Source organism: Aythya marila (genome assembly GCF_965140915.1).
Source record: "Aythya marila genome assembly, chromosome: Z".
Taxonomy (NCBI): Eukaryota; Metazoa; Chordata; class Aves; order Anseriformes; family Anatidae; genus Aythya; species Aythya marila.
In genome coordinates, this window is record NC_139080.1 from 12,504,906 (window position 1) to 12,520,838 (window position 15,933).

The following is a 15,933-nucleotide window of genomic DNA, read 5'->3' on the forward strand; positions in this document are numbered from 1 at the left end:
AGCAGTCATTACCAAACTCTTGTTATGTTACTGTCTCGTATTAGTGAGAAAATAAATGAATAGTTGAATCTCACTACAAAAAATATTACAAAGTATTTTTCCTATTCTCTGAACCATACATAGCCTCAATACCATATTTTCTGTACTTACCGATGTGTAAGCAGTTGGCTGAGTATCTCTGTGAGAGATTGTTGCATCCATATGGGTCAAGCCCAAGAAGTTCAAGCATAATGGTGGAGTAAGACGGCAAAATAACCTGCACAAGTGTAAGAGATAATAGCATTTAAATCAATCTCTTGCATTAAAAAATATTAAGAAATAACAAGATGCATGGCCTTCAAAGCCAGGTTGGATGGGGCTTTGGGCAACCTGGTCTAGTGGAAGGCACCCCTGCTCACGGGAATGGGCTTGGAACTAGATGATTTTTAAGGTCCCTGTCAATCTAAACTGTTCTGTGATTCTATTATCACAGAATAATGATGAACAGCTCAGGAGGTTTTAGACCCATATGATTATAAATGAAAGAATATAAGTGAGAGTTTAACTGATACGCTGATTAACTGATACAATTCTGATTAACTGATACAATTGACTACTCAGCAGAAAATCTGCAAACTATGTGCCACATACTCACATGCCACTGAAAAGGAGACTGTATGCATCTGTCTGATGATGTGAAGCTAAATAGTAATAGTTAAATACACGGATCCTGAAGACAGTGGAGTAAACACAAATACTTAGGAAGAAGATGGTAAGAAAACAGGCCATCTGGAAAGGAAAAAAAAAGTGAGATTTGAATGTAGAACCGTCCTGGTTTCAGATGGGATAAAATTCATTTTCTTCCTAGTAGCTGGTAGGATTCTGTGCTTTGGATTTCGGATGAGAACAGCATCGATAACACACCAATGTTCTAGTTGTTGCAGAGCAGTGTTTACACTAAGTCAAGGACTTTTCAGGTTCTCATGCAGTACTGCCAGCAAGAAGGCTGGGGGTGCACAAGAAGCTGAGGGGGGATACAACCAGCACAGCTGTCCCAAACTGGCCAAAGGGATATCCCAAACCATATAGCATCATGCTTAGCAATAAAAATGGGGCAGTTGGCTGGGAGAGCTGACACTGCTTGGGGACTGGCTGGAGAACAGCCAGCAGGTGGCAAGCAATTGACATTGTGCATCACTTGTTTCACTTCTTTTTTCTGTTTGTCATGTTTGGTTGTTGTTTGTTTGTTTATAATTAAATGGTTCTAATCTCAACCCGCAAGTTCTTGAACCTTCCATTTCAATTTTCTCCTCCACCCCACTGCACCAGGAATGAGCAAACAGCTGTGTGGTGTTCAGCTGCTGTCCAGGTTAAAACCACAAGAATTCTACCAATGTGTTAGCACATAGTCTGAGTATGCAACAGGTTGATTGCAGTGTTATTTTTCATTTTGAGATAGGACAGTAACACCAACTCTGACATGAGTTTCAGGAGGTTTTTTTTCCTAGTTTAAATTTTGAATGATACTTGAGATGTTCCATGCTTCATATAAGCATAACACAACTGATGTTGGAAACATTTGTTCCACTACTTTTTATTATGTAACTGGCCTTAATACAAGTGATTTATAATTACTATGACTGATTTCGCATTTTCTTCCCATAAACAATATTAAAAACGTGTATTTTAAGTTCAAACTATTTTATTAGTATATTGAAATATTTCATCTCATCTCCTTTCCTGATACATTTGTGCACTCATATGCTAGCCACACCTCCCAGAACTGGATTTGTGGTTGGCAGCACATTCCAATTTAGGAGAAGGGCCACACACAGTCAATCAGACGCAAAGTCAAATATTTAAGTTCCAAGCTAATGCTGCACATATTATTCTACACCTGGTATTCATGACAATGGGGTTACTACTTCACCCTGTAATAAACAAATATAACAAGTGGCAAGAGGCAGACCTCCTTCACAAAAACAAAATTTCATATTTTGTGTTTTACAGAGCTTCTAAAAGCTGACATTATTTACAGAGACTTATTTTTAAGTTAGTTTGGTCTACTGTTATTGTAATAACACTCTAGCTCTAAAGGTTTTTGTTGAGTGATCAAACTTACCTCTATGTATATATAATTATACGTCTTTTCTGCCAGCTGTATGAAAACTGCAAATAGCGATAAAACCGGATTTGTGCTGAAAAATGTGCATTCTGACCACACGACAATTACAGAGAACGTGGCCAAAACAACTGCAAGAACCCTGTAAAACCATGGTCGTAGAAGACATTCCCAGTACCACTCTGAAAAACAAATACACATGCATCCCTAATGGGTTAACACAACCAGAAAAAGAACTCTCTCAAAACACTGTTATAAACTTCATGCATGCACACCCTTCAAATCAGGGCTTGAATATGTGACTCCACAAATTCCAATTCAGAACTTTTCTGATGCCTAGGGATTTGGCTCAGCCCTATGGAATTGTATGCACAGTTGTGGAAAACAAGAGTAGGATTTGGGGGGTAAATTTTGCAAAAAATGATTAAGGGCAGCAAAACAAGACTCTTCACTTTCAGCCCAAATAGTATGGGTGACCCACTTTTTATTTGTTTGTACATCCGTTACTCTATCATAAATAAAGCTTAGGCTTAAATTATCCTACCCCACCAATAACTCATTGCTAATACACAACAAATTAGAAGTTAATACATGATGAGAAGACACTTTCTAAGAAGATACACCAAAAACCACATCTCCTAACGTTCAATTCATGACAGATGAAGAGTCCTTTTCCCTTCAATTTACAAGAGCTTACACCCCAAAAATATCCTACAAATATAGAAGGTAGTCATGATTTATTAATTTCAAGTTTCTATTTTTCTTTCTTCTAAAGATTCAAAAGTTTTCAATGACTATTGCAACAGGCTACAGCTATTAGCTTGTAAAAAGTTCAAATTTATGGCCAAGTGAAAAAATTAATACCTGATGGCTATTCCATTAAATAAATGCATCAAAATGCACATTTGCTTCCTTCTACTGTAACTGAACATTTTCATATGAAACAATCTGTTCTTCTCACAGAACATTACCAATTAATCCAGTAAATTTAACTGTAAATATAAAACTAATTGGTTTACATATTCAAATCTGCCTAACAGCACTTACCAACAGTTGGTGTGTAGAAATATTGAACAATTTTATTCTCTGGTTCCTGGGACTGAAACGTATGAACAAATTGTCGAGTTGCACTAGTTTCATTTTTTGCCACATCTTCTAAGTAAAAGGCTTGTTCTAAAAGAATTTGCCACTGGACCTGTGTACGACGATGCCTCTGTACTGAATAAATTACCTATCATAAATTCCAAGAAATTATGGTTACAACATACTCATTTCAAAAAATGAGAGAAAAGCCTTGCAAAAATCTGTTAAAAATTCTACATTACAGAACTGCAAAGATTAATTCAGTATGCTCACAAAAGCAGACAGTTAACTATCTTAGTAGAAAAGTCCAAAGAGAACTACACAACTTCAAGGTTTTGCAGTTCTTTTATCACAATTGATCTGTAGCGTTAACAGCCTCCTATTTCCAAAATACCACTTTATTTTTGAGTCTCAGTGAATGCCACTCTTTCACTAGTTACTTTTTAAGAACTCACTGTCAACCAGTCATTACAAGGCCATCAAATCATCACAGCCAATTAAAATACTTTCAAGTTGTCTAGTGACAACAGTTTTCACATATCTAGAAAACAGATCTGGATCATTTGTGATATTAAACTTTATATTTTCTTTTGCTGAGAAAAGTTAAGCAGCATCCCCCCAAAAATAAAGAAAGCTATTCAGGTAAAATCTGAAAATTTTAGCTCGATTTGCATTTATTCTCATTACATTAGCACAAATTGGGCACTGTGATTTATTAGTGAGATAATATGTAATTATATATACATATTATATATTATTACCTGCTTGTGAAGTTTGACCAAACTTTTTTCACTTGGATAACTATTCTGTCTTTCTTCAAAATCTTCATAATCATCCATGTTCCTACCCATTCTTTCCTGGTACTCAGTAGGACACTGGTAAGAAAAAGAAATTTGACTGAAAGATGCAGGAAAACCAAGTGGCTTCTGTTAATTATTTTTAAGATGTTTTAAGCATTTCACATAACAGAAAAGCTCAGTCTAAATATAGATGCCGGTATCAAAAGGAAAAAAAAAAATCTATCTTCTACAAGTAGAAGAAATGTCCGTATTTTCCTGTTCAAGACAGATCAGCATGACATCCTTAAATAATTCAAAGGGCCATATCTGTTTATCAAAAACGCACTTCGTGTTCTGAATGAATTCAGAATAAGGCACAGAGCAAAAAACAGATTGCATTTTCTACATACCTCAGACTTCAGAAGACGGTTTTATAAGTAATCAACTGCTACTACTTCTAATATACTATGCATCTCAAAAGACATCAGAAAATTACATTCATCTTAAGAAATCCTTCTATAAAGAATTTCAACTCCAAGTCTGGTCAGAAAGCCACAGGATGCCAATTAGAGACTTTATGTTTAACGGAAAAGAACACAACAAGCAGTAGGTGCAGGATGTGCTCCCACCTCCTTGAACAGTTACTGCAAAAGATGTGCAATTCTTTATTTATTTATTTAACTATTCTTATTGTTACTTGCCTTTTTCAGTATTGTATCAACACACTTTCTCAAGGGGTGATTATACTTGATACTCTCGCTTACTTTACGGACTTCCTATTGAGGGAAAAAAAAAAAGTTGTTTCAACATGTTAACTAGATACAACTTTACAGGGTCAGATAAGAGCCCCATCCCTGCCAATGGGAACAGTAACCACCAGAGCCTCTAACCAGGAAAGCTTGCCCATGGCAGGGGGTTGGAATTAGATGGTCTTTAACATACCTTCCAACCCAACCCATTCTATGATTATTAGACATCTAAAAGACGACAACTGAAGGCTTATTTATAAAGAAGTTGTGTATTTAAAAAATATAGCACATTGTCAGTGTCCAACTATTACTCTGCAATTGTCTAGAGGATTGGTTTCTATGCATGAATGTTAAAATGGAGCATATCTTACTGTTTTAGTTGTACGTAATGGGAACGAGTCTCCATCTTACCTTGTTTAGTTTCACTTTGTTACTTCAAGTAGCTAAATGAATATGTTTTTACACTACCTTCTACCTTGCTCACATTTATCTCTACATAGCTGACTTCTAAGACTATTTGACATTCATGAGGAATAAAACAGCTAAATTATTTGTTAGAAACAATTCTAGCAGTTTATCAGGCTTAGTGAGAACTAGGTTTTATTTTTCATCCTATCAGCAATGCAGATACAATCTTTTGATGGTGTTTTTATTGTTACAAACTGTACTTTAAAAAAAAAAAAGTTGTAGAGTCTAGACAACAGAAGTAATTGTGAAAGTTTAGAAATCACATCCAACACGATGGTTAGGCAGACAGAAGAACTTCATTTGTTTAGTGTGACAAGGAAGGCTAAGCAGACACAGACAGTTCTGTATCTAGTTACAGTGATGTTTAAAAGGCTGTTCTAACAGGCGGGTTTCAGTAATTCAGAATTCCCTCTGAATCTATTGAGCTAAAAATTTTCATTATATAGTACGTACAATAGTATGATACGGAAAGCCAAACAAAACCCTGAGAGAATGTCTGTAAAGGTCATTCCTAACATTCAGCACTGTCAAGTACTGCACCAGAATAATAAAAAAAAATAAATTAAACCAAACAATTTTGTTAAGTGTCCTTTAGTACTATGATTACTAGAGTTTTAGTAATGTCTTCCTCTGATAAATCAAAAGCATAAGTTTAAGAGGGTGAGAGCTAAAATTTGGTGATTTATTTGCCACAGCAGCAATGTATAGCTTACAATCAAGTTCTCAGAGTCAGCACTGAATTCTTAAGAATTTTTGCTTATCATCAAGTATTTCACTGTTCTTATGAAGGTTAGAAAGTAGAGAAAATATACTGGCCAAGAATTCTAAAGGAATAGTGCAATTGTTTATAGATTGAAAGAAAGAGTATAGTACCAGATCTTAATTCTTGAAACAAGATTTTATGCATTATGTTGTTAATGCATAATAATATGTTGGGTAAGACAATCTCAAAACCTATCATTCTACTAAAAAACAGTCCAGTACAAAACAGCAAGTGCTACTAGCTTGATAAGCAAAGTTTTTGATGCTCTTTTTCTAGTAAATTTTGTAATAAATTTTGTCTTTGAAATACTGTTATTGAAGGAGTGAAGATTCTACTATTATTTTCTTTGGTGACAGGTCAAAATAAGTTACCACCCTACCCTACAAATCTTCTGAAATATTACTTCTAAGCCATGGTATTACAGCAGTACAGCAAGCAAGAGCAATTCAATGGGTTGGATTTCCATTCTGTTTTTGAACTACATAAAAGACAATTGCTTACGCACACAAGCAATAATAATAGTGTCTCTTTCAAGAGAAACTCTTTGAAAAACCAGTGATCTATCTATTCTGTTCTCAAAAGGCACACACTGTAGTCTTGCAAATTCAACTTAAAAATTCTCCAAGATTGCAGAAACACGCTGGAAGCAGAGTACACAAGCAAGACATATATGTTTTGCTAGTGTTCCTGCAAATCATTTGTACACTAGATTTTCAAGCATCACTCTGGAATGTTATTAGTCACCAATATTACTCCAGAAGGGACAGTAAAAGAAAAAAAAAAACAACAAATTATGACCATCAAGTTGCCATGAGATACAGGTTCTTCTATTTCTCTTTTGATTTTTATCAAAGTGTCATTTAGTTTTATCAAGTGGCACACTATGATGATTTTCTTAATTTACAGATACTTCAAATTTCATGCTACTTGTGCTTCTTGCCAAGAAGTACATAACACCAGGAAATTCAGAGATGAACAACAGCAGCCTTCACTTATTTCACAGCAAAATCTGGTTACTTACCTCCATAACATCCTCTAAATTTTCCTCTGCATCTGCTTTTTCAGTCATCAGTTTGGCAGCTTTGAAATAGGTCTTCATAAGAAGATAACCCCTCTTAGCCCCATTCCAGTGAGAACGAGGAATTTCCACCAAACCATAGCCCAAAAGCAGCACGAGAAGAAAGAGACCCCATGTGTTTGCAGCAGCTATCCCAATAGTCTGAAGTTGGTTCCTTCAAAACAAACAGAAAAAGAAAAACAAATTACAACCTGCTTCCCACCTGCAAGAAAGTAACTTTAAAGTATCTGTGCTCCAAGAGGGCTTCCAAATTTACAGGAACAAACTCAGTATCATCTGTAATTCTTGTCTAGGCCCAGTCTGCTGCTTTGGTGCATTTAAAGCTGCCATGATTTTTCCCTACCTATCACATTTCTGAAAACAGCAAAATGTTCTTTTAAGTGTACCCTCTCTGGAGAGAGACGTAAGCATTTGTTCTCAAAATACGTTCCTTTAGGAAAGGAAATGAACTTAGCAAATGTAATTAAAATGAGATCAAAACACCATAATTGGAATTTCTCTAAGAAACAGCCTCAGAACCCAGGATTAGTATTTCAGAAACAGAAGTTGAAAGCAACTAGGCAGTTCAAAACAGCGTAACAGAATTTACTACTCTATCTAGCATGGAAGAATATCAGCAGTGTTATAACTATCAATTATTTTAAAATTATCTTATGAGCTTTAAGTAGAATCTACAGTAGACACAAGTATTACACAGGAAATACTGTCAAAGATGTTTTGAAAGCACTAAGAAAAAGTTTCAGCACTAGAGACACAAATACATTTTCAGTGAGGGAAAAAAATATCACTGCAAATAGAAAAACAATTCCCCTGCCTTACAAAAAAAAAAAACAAAACAAACAAACAAAAAAAAAAAAAACAGAAAGCTACAAGACAAAATTCCTACAAAGTCAAATTATCTCTTTCCATTCAAAAAAAAAAAAAAAAAAAAAAAATTCTGCCTAGCAAAAATCAGATCAACTGTTTGTTTTAAAGACATATTTTATCCTCAGAACATGCTTACACTGGACTTTTTTTCTTTTACATTTTTTATTACATATATTTTTTTAAGAATTCATGCAAGTACTTACAACATTACTCTTACCATTGCAAATTGAACTTTGGGTTTACAGCAACATATATTAAAAATGCTCCAAAAATCAGCAAGTAAGTGCCGTAGTAGATTGCATTCTCAATCAATGCAGTTTTAATCTTTCCAGTAATGGAGAACCCTCCTGACCTAGCATAGGACTGCATGAAAGGTAGCAGAATCCTAGGAAGAAAGCAAACAATACCAAAAAGTAGCTTATCAGTGGCAAGATACTGAGACAGGAGTGTTTAAGTTAAAGGCTCTCATGCTTCTAACAAAATGAGCTATGTTTTTATCCTAGGTGTACCAGTCTGAGGGTAAACCTTAAAAAAAGTTGTAGATAAAAGCAAATACGGTTAGCTTTACTATTAAAAAAAATAAAATAAAAAAAATACTCTTAATCAAGAGCTCACTACCAATTTTCTTGACTGAGCTACAAAAATAATACAAGGATGGGCTGATCACAGACCATACATCAATCTAAACCAAAAGCACAATCTGTTTGCTGTAACTGTATCTATAGCTTTATATAGTATGATCCAATAAAACCAAATACTTTACAATATTATTCAGAAATTACGCAAATTATTCATAGCATTATTTTGATGTCCTGTAGTCTAGAATACAATCTTTTCCACACAATCTCCCCATGAAAATGTTTGTGTAAACTGCTCAGTTTCAATTACAGAAGTGAACTAAGGGTAAATAATTGTGACCTGAAGAGAAGAACCAAAAAAAAACCACCAAAAAAAGAAACACCAAAAAAAACCCCACCAAAAACTCTACACTAATTGTGTAGAGTTTCTACACAAATTTTTTTCTACACAAATTTTTCTAATTGTTAGAGAAATTTCATCTCTAACAAATATATATATACTATATCATATATATTATTTTATTTATATATATATATATATATATATATATATATATATATATATATATTACATATACTGCTCAGGTGTTAGACATAATTTATACTTTTAGCAGTCCAACTGTTGTTCCTTTGTCTTACCATGTTAAAAACTGTGATGTCCAGTACACAACACGCCAGAAAATTGGCATAATTCCATCAGGAATATAACTCCATGGTTTGAAACATTTTTGCTTGCTGTAAAAACATAAGAAAATTTATTATTAGTTGTAAGGTCAATAGTGTAGATTTTTTTATAGATTTTTTTCTATAAATTCCCCTACCAAGGATGGACTTTGAAAAAAGCAAAAAAGTAATACACTACTATTTAAGTAGGTAATCATCAACCACTTCAGCAAAGAATAAACTGTATTTCCATGTAAAAATTATTTAGCATTCTCCCCATTAAAAATAAGGTATCTGGACAGGATGGCTTTTTAAAAAAAAATATATATAGAGGAGTGTACTGTGTTTTTAGGACTAATAAATAAATGTTGTTTAAAAGTCAGCTTGAAGACTAAAGAGAATGGAACAATTTTAGTAAGCAATTTACTGGTTCAATTTTTCTTTCTGTGCAGGGAGTTCTTAATGCAAAGAAAAAAACCTTTCTGTAGACAGAAGACCATTCAGCTTTAGCTAGTGCAGGAGATTATTCAGGAGTATCTAGGGAGTCCATCACCTACACATACTACCTACACCACTTAGTGGTAACAAAGTATATTAGTTGTTCTGTTACCCAGTTGGCTTTAGTCAGACTTTCATGAACTAATATGTTGGGACAGTATTTTTCTGACAGGTAGCACTTACTTCAGGAAACCTAAAAAAGTCCTCAGAGCCTTTTAGAAAGAAGAGAGCAAGTGACAAAGTGGCCACCTACACTAAAACTTTTTTTTTTTTTTACCCCCTCCACCTATCTGGGTAATGAAATATTGGTGAGTCAAGGGGTAATATCACCAATTTAATAGGAGTATCTATTGAGAAATAATTGATGTTTTCCAGAGTCAAACTAGTTAAGCCTGTGTTGTGAGTTTTTATGTGCATAGCCTAAATATTTTCAGAACTATCAAATTACCATTGTATGACAGGCTGCGTGACTAAACATTTCAAAGTTTTAAGAGCTGACTTGCACTAACAGTATCTATGCAATTAGGTTAATATCCCTATTTGATAAGTCATATGCTATAGTACAACACCCATCAGCATACTCTTGAATTATAGGTAAATTAAAAGGCTATTAAGTCTTCAAATCATGTATTTACTTATGTTTAATTAACACACACTGAGTAGTCTTAAATAGAAGGTTAAAAGTTGTATCACTCAATCTGGCATTTTACAGTTCTACCACTGATATACGCCTTTCAGGTAGTCTCCACTTTGGGGTAACAAACCTGGTAATACATGACACATAACCAAAACTTTGAATGTTCTAAACATCTTACAGGTCCTACAGTGCATGTATGTACATAGTGTGGAAATAGCTAACGGAGATGGAAGAGCCACATGCAAAAGGAGCCGACGTTCACCTACATTCCCCACACTTTAGGGATGATCTCCTTCCTGCCTGAGAAGAGCAAGCAGGCCGTTGTTACTTTGGTAGTATACAATCAATTTAGTTAACTGCGAAATTTCTAGCCAGGGAGGTTCAGACTGGACATTAGGAAAATGTTATTTACCTTGAGGGTGGCCAAACACTGAGAGAGGCTTTTTAGGGAGGTGGCTGATGCCCCATGCTTGACAGTGCTCAAGAGGCAATTGGATAATGCCCTCAGTAACATGCTTTATTTCTGGTTAGCCCCAAGGTGGTCTGGAGTTGGACTCAATCTTTGAAGATCATCTGAACTATTCCAGGATACAATATCCAACTGAACTATTTTATTCTAACTCCAATTATTATATGTGCCATTACAATAATAAGTAGATATGTTGCTTGCATATAAGATAAGTCTACTAATCTCCACATTCATGACATGTAAAATTATCTTTCCTTCATAATCTTAAAGGCTCCTGATCTGAAAATATAAGCTTTCACCAAGGCATCTCCTGACAGATGAGCAAAGTTAGAAGGAAGCTCTTTGAACAACCCTACATCACTTTAACAATAGAAGAAATGATGATGACATGAAAAAAATAAATAGCAATACTTTGTTAATCAATTAGAACTATTGTTATTACAAATAAATGCCTACCAACAGATGCGCTTTTCTTCACCTTCTCTTCCCTCACCCCCTTACTATGCTTACTTTTTTTTTCACATCACACAAATAACGTTTATTTGTTAGTCCTAAAAACACAGTACACTCCTATAATTTTAAAAAAGCCATAAAATACTTATTTAAGAATACTCTAACAAAGAAAACATACAACTCATACCTTGGAGCAAGAGTAACATAAGAGCCATTACTTTCCACCGGGCTGGAGTTAACAGCAAGCTTGCATCGATTATAAATTGTCTAAAAAGACAAAAAAAAAATTTAATCAGTGATAAGCAAAAAATACATTGTTAATCTAAAAATAACAAGTCCCATTTTTAATGATAATTCCTGTCCTCTGAATTTACATTTGGGAGCAATTTATCTAATGCTGAAAACAACACTTAATCGGCAGGACAATTAAGTAAACAATTGAAAGTGTTTTTATGCTGTTCAAACAGATTAAAAAAATGCTATAAAAATTCTGAAACATTTCAAAGATTCATTTACTGATGAAATTAACAAAATTAACTGTAAACAGAGAAATAGTCACGCAAAAGTGATATGTTTAGTTTAAAAAGATACTATTTGAAAACATTATTTGCTTTTTAAGATATTATCTTCTGCAATTAAGAGTCAAAAAAAAAAAATACACATTTTACACAACAGAATGGAAAACCTTATAATTTCTTACCGTACTAACATCCAGAGGCAGTATAAACACAATAAGAAAGCAGAGATACCAAGCCAGTAATGTTGCTACGATCACCAGTCTATGCTGTTTCTTGAAGTCTCCATACCGATGAAGGAGGAATAAGGCCAGAAAAAAGACAAATACTATCTCAAGTCCCAAAGCTGCACCACTCATTATTGAAGGTTCAACTCCAGCCACGCAGTGCAGCTCACTGAAAGTGGATCAGAACTGTAACACAAGAAAACATTTCATTACATTAAGATATCTATATGTATGCAGAAAAGAGCTGTTTGTCAGTCATTTTTAAACATCCTAACAGACTTCACACAAGATTTCACACAAGGACACTGATCAGATGAACAAGATTTTCAGCAAGGTGCTTTGAAGTCCTTTGCAGAAATCAAAATATGATGTCATTCCAATTTGTCATTTCTAGCAACGCAGCAGAACAACTCTAATTTGTGGTCCAGAAGATCCAGAAGTCAATTCTTCTGTCTGTTAATAAGACTATAGTCCTAATTTTTAGTATTAGTATGAATTCCAAAAGAAAAGCTATTCCTTTGTTTTTGTTCCCTTCTAGATGCAATCAACTGTTTTGGACAAAAGAAAGGTTAAAAAGTGAATGTTTCCAGAAAGCTACCAAGCAGCTTTTTTAAGATGAACCGTTTCTCAACCATGCATTTAAAATTTTCTACTCAGAATTAACAGAGCATAAAAATGCAGTGACATATACATTAGTGTACTTGTGATATGGCTCTTTTTAGATTTGAAATTTTATGTAAGAGACAACATATCAGCTGATTAATTCACCTTCCTACTCCTCTTCTGCTCTTCTTCAGAAGAGCACAGGTCTCAGTTCTTTCATATTAGACCTGCTATATTTTTCTTTCCTCTGCATCTATTTACTCTGTTACAGTCAGGACTGCTGTAAATACTTAGCCCATATTCACCATATTCATACAGGCATATCATTAAGTAAAGGGCCAGTGAGCAGCACAAATCTGTTAAGAGAAAATTTTACCAACTTGTTACATGGTTAAATTGCTTCTGGATTGATTTTTTTTTTTTTTACATGTATCATTTTAATCACAGATACTTCATATATTAAAAAACAATAACAATTGTTTATTTCTCTGATCAGACTCTGGCCTTTCCATCAAGGTTACCATTTTAGCTGGTTTCATTCAACTGAAATACTTCTTAGCATGGCTTCCTCACTGTTGTAATTTTAATTGCTTTCACTTTTCACTGGATTTCAAATATTTAAAAGAAGGGATACGACTGAAATTCCCTCAACTTACTTTTCAATTCCTTCAGAACTTGGTAAAATAAACCACTTATTTATTAAGCTCTCAGTATACTGCTTAAGCAGATATATATGAAAGCACAACTGAAAGTTGTCTTATTTCCAGTAAAGAAAATGGTTATTCTGTGTTTTTTTCCCCTAAGGATTTGTTTCCCTCATTTGCTTCTTTTGCATTTCATTTCCAAACAGTGAAAGTAGTCTTTTTAATCCATTAGCTGTTGTCCACTGAGCATCCCATATGCTGGAAACAGATTGAGTTATCTTCTTGTATCTTATAAGAAAGGCATACCTGCACCTTTTATCTTTTATTTATCTTTGTATGTTTATTGTATAATTAGTATTTCTAATTATTTAATTATTCTCATAATTTTAATTAGAATCATTCTAGTTATTAATTATTTCTAATGTGAGGTCAAAGCATCCCCTTACTATCTGCCTGTACTACATTTTGGACAGACAATTTGTAAACTGTGAATCCAGGATACCTAACTAATTTCCGCATAACTTATTCTGAGGAAGTCCTTGTGCTTTCTATAGTGTTATTCTTGTTTCCTCAGAAAACAGAATATCTTTTCTAATTCTAGTATAATAGTGAATTCCACCAAAAAGTGTTTATTCTCCATTCATACTGACTTCATTAAGCCAGTGCTATCTGACATACGTAGCTTTGGGTGCCTATTATAGCCACACCTTGTGCTATGCAAATAAAATTATACAGCATATGCTCCGTGAGTCACAGCTATACAATGTTTTACTAGTCATACCTAAAGAGCTGCAACCAAGACAGAAGGTAAATTCTTTTGTGCAAGATGCTGCACTCAGTTTCTACCATGATAGGATCCAAAAAAGATTATAAACATGCACCAAATATACTAAAATAAAGAGGGAATTGAGTTGTACCATAATTTCAACCTTTTTCAAAGAAAAAAGCAACTCCGTTAGTTATCAAACTAAACAACATCTTTTCTGTTCTTCACCTGGCTCCTATTTTAATCTCAAAACACAAAATGAAAGGCATCGTTTTGAAAGGCATACCCTCAGTAAGTTTGCAAATGACACCAAGTTAGGTGTGAGTGTTTATCTGCATGAGAGCAGGAGAGCTCTGAAGAGCAATCTGTGTGGGCTGGACCCATGGGCAGAGGCCAACTGTAAGAGGTTCAACAAGGCTCAGGGCCAGGTCCTGCACCTGGGGCACAACCCCCAATGCAAGGCTCGGGCAAGAGTGGCTGAAAAGTTCCCTTGGAAAGAGACCTGGGGGTATTGGTTGAGAGTTGGCTGAACACGAGCCACCAGCATGCTCAGGTGGCCAACAGCATCCTGGCTTGGATCAGGAATAGCGTGGCCAGTGATTGTCTGGGGAAGTGATTGTCTCCCTGTACTTGGCCCTGGTGAGGCCACACCTCGAGTACTGTGTTCAGTTTTGGGTCCCTCATTACAGGAAGGACATTGAGGTGCTTGAGCGGGTCCAGAGAAGGGCAACAAAACTGGTGAAGGGCCTAGAGAATGAGAATGAGTTTTATAAGAAGCAGCTGAGAGAGCTGGACTTCAATAGCCTGCAGAAGAGGCTCAGGGAAGACCTCATTGTACTTTACAATTACCTTAAAGGAGGCTGTAGTGAGGTGGGGATTTGGCTCTTCTCCCGAGCACCAAGTGGCAAGACGAGGGGAAATGGCCTCGAGTTGCATCAAGGAAGGTTTAGGTTGGATGTTAGGAGAAATTTCTTTATCAAAAAAGTTGTACAGCAGTTGTGTAGAGGAATAGGCTGCTCAGGGAAGTGGCTGAGTCACTGTGCCTGGAGGTCTTCAAGAAACGTGTAGAGGTAGAACTTAATACCATGGTTTAGGGGTGGACTAGGTTAAAGGTTGGACTAGATGATCTTAGAGGTCTTTTCCAACCTGAATGACTATGATTTTACCAGGCTACAACTAATGAAAAATTGTTTTGAAACAATGTATACACATTTTCAAAATTTCAGTTCAAAAATTTTTACAGAAAAAGATTAGAACTAGTTTCTAACACTAACTGCCTAATGCAAGGTAAGAAGCACAATGCTAGAGAGGAGCTCTTATTGCAAACAAAATTCTGCCCAATAGGACAGCCGTATTGCCATTATCATAGCACTAGAATTACTTGTATCAGGTCTTAAAATGTATTACTGCAGGGCATGCCTCTCTGTGGCAAGCAGCATTTGCCTCTGAACCTGGTCGTTAGCTCAAAGGTAAACTGCTTTCCCATAACTCCATTTCTTTGTTTTGACAGGCTTCTCACTATTAGCACATGACTCGCACATTACCAGCTGGCTGAAATTCCTAATCCTGTAAAGAATTTTCTCCTGAAATCAATGCTCTTGTTTATGCTTAGAATTTTCTTGTTTTGTTTCAGAGACAGGCAAAAATAGTACGTTTTTGATCTAATGAATGGAAGAGTTTGGTTACCCCCATACAGGACACAAGTTTCAAAATTCGGACATGAAATTTTGTGCGGTCTAAACCCAGCTAATAACTCTTAGCAAGCACCATCAAGAGTTCAGTTCACACTTAAATTATCTTGGAAACTGCCTACCATCAAGTCTTAAATTACCTTGCCAACCTCAAGACTAACCAAGCTCATGACCATCTACATTACAAATGAACTAACTACTCAGCCTGGTGCAGAAATACTCAGGTTACTACATGAAACAGCAGAAATAAAAACTACAATGTTATATAAAACCTCAAAGAAATTGTACTTAGTAACAGAGA

The 15,933-nt window shown here is 35.2% G+C and overlaps 1 protein-coding gene across 2 annotated transcripts in view; it reads right to left on the reverse strand.

Annotated features, from left to right (window-relative positions):
• LMBRD2 (LMBR1 domain containing 2) overlaps positions 1–15,933 on the reverse strand; it is a 38,599-nt gene that overhangs the window by 19,105 nt on the left and 3,561 nt on the right. For both annotated transcript variants that reach the window (XM_082783211.1, XM_082783212.1), the window contains exons 3-13: positions 11,887–12,114; positions 11,374–11,453; positions 9,106–9,201; positions 8,106–8,273; positions 6,965–7,175; positions 4,665–4,739; positions 3,946–4,059; positions 3,149–3,332; positions 2,102–2,283; positions 635–768; positions 151–256 (exon numbers count right to left, since the gene is read on the reverse strand). In XM_082783211.1, coding sequence (XP_082639337.1) covers positions 151–256; positions 635–768; positions 2,102–2,283; positions 3,149–3,332; positions 3,946–4,059; positions 4,665–4,739; positions 6,965–7,175; positions 8,106–8,273; positions 9,106–9,201; positions 11,374–11,453; positions 11,887–12,060 — 1,524 coding nt within the window. In that variant the 5' untranslated portion in view covers positions 12,061–12,114. The remainder of the gene's footprint in view (positions 1–150; positions 257–634; positions 769–2,101; positions 2,284–3,148; positions 3,333–3,945; positions 4,060–4,664; positions 4,740–6,964; positions 7,176–8,105; positions 8,274–9,105; positions 9,202–11,373; positions 11,454–11,886; positions 12,115–15,933) is intronic.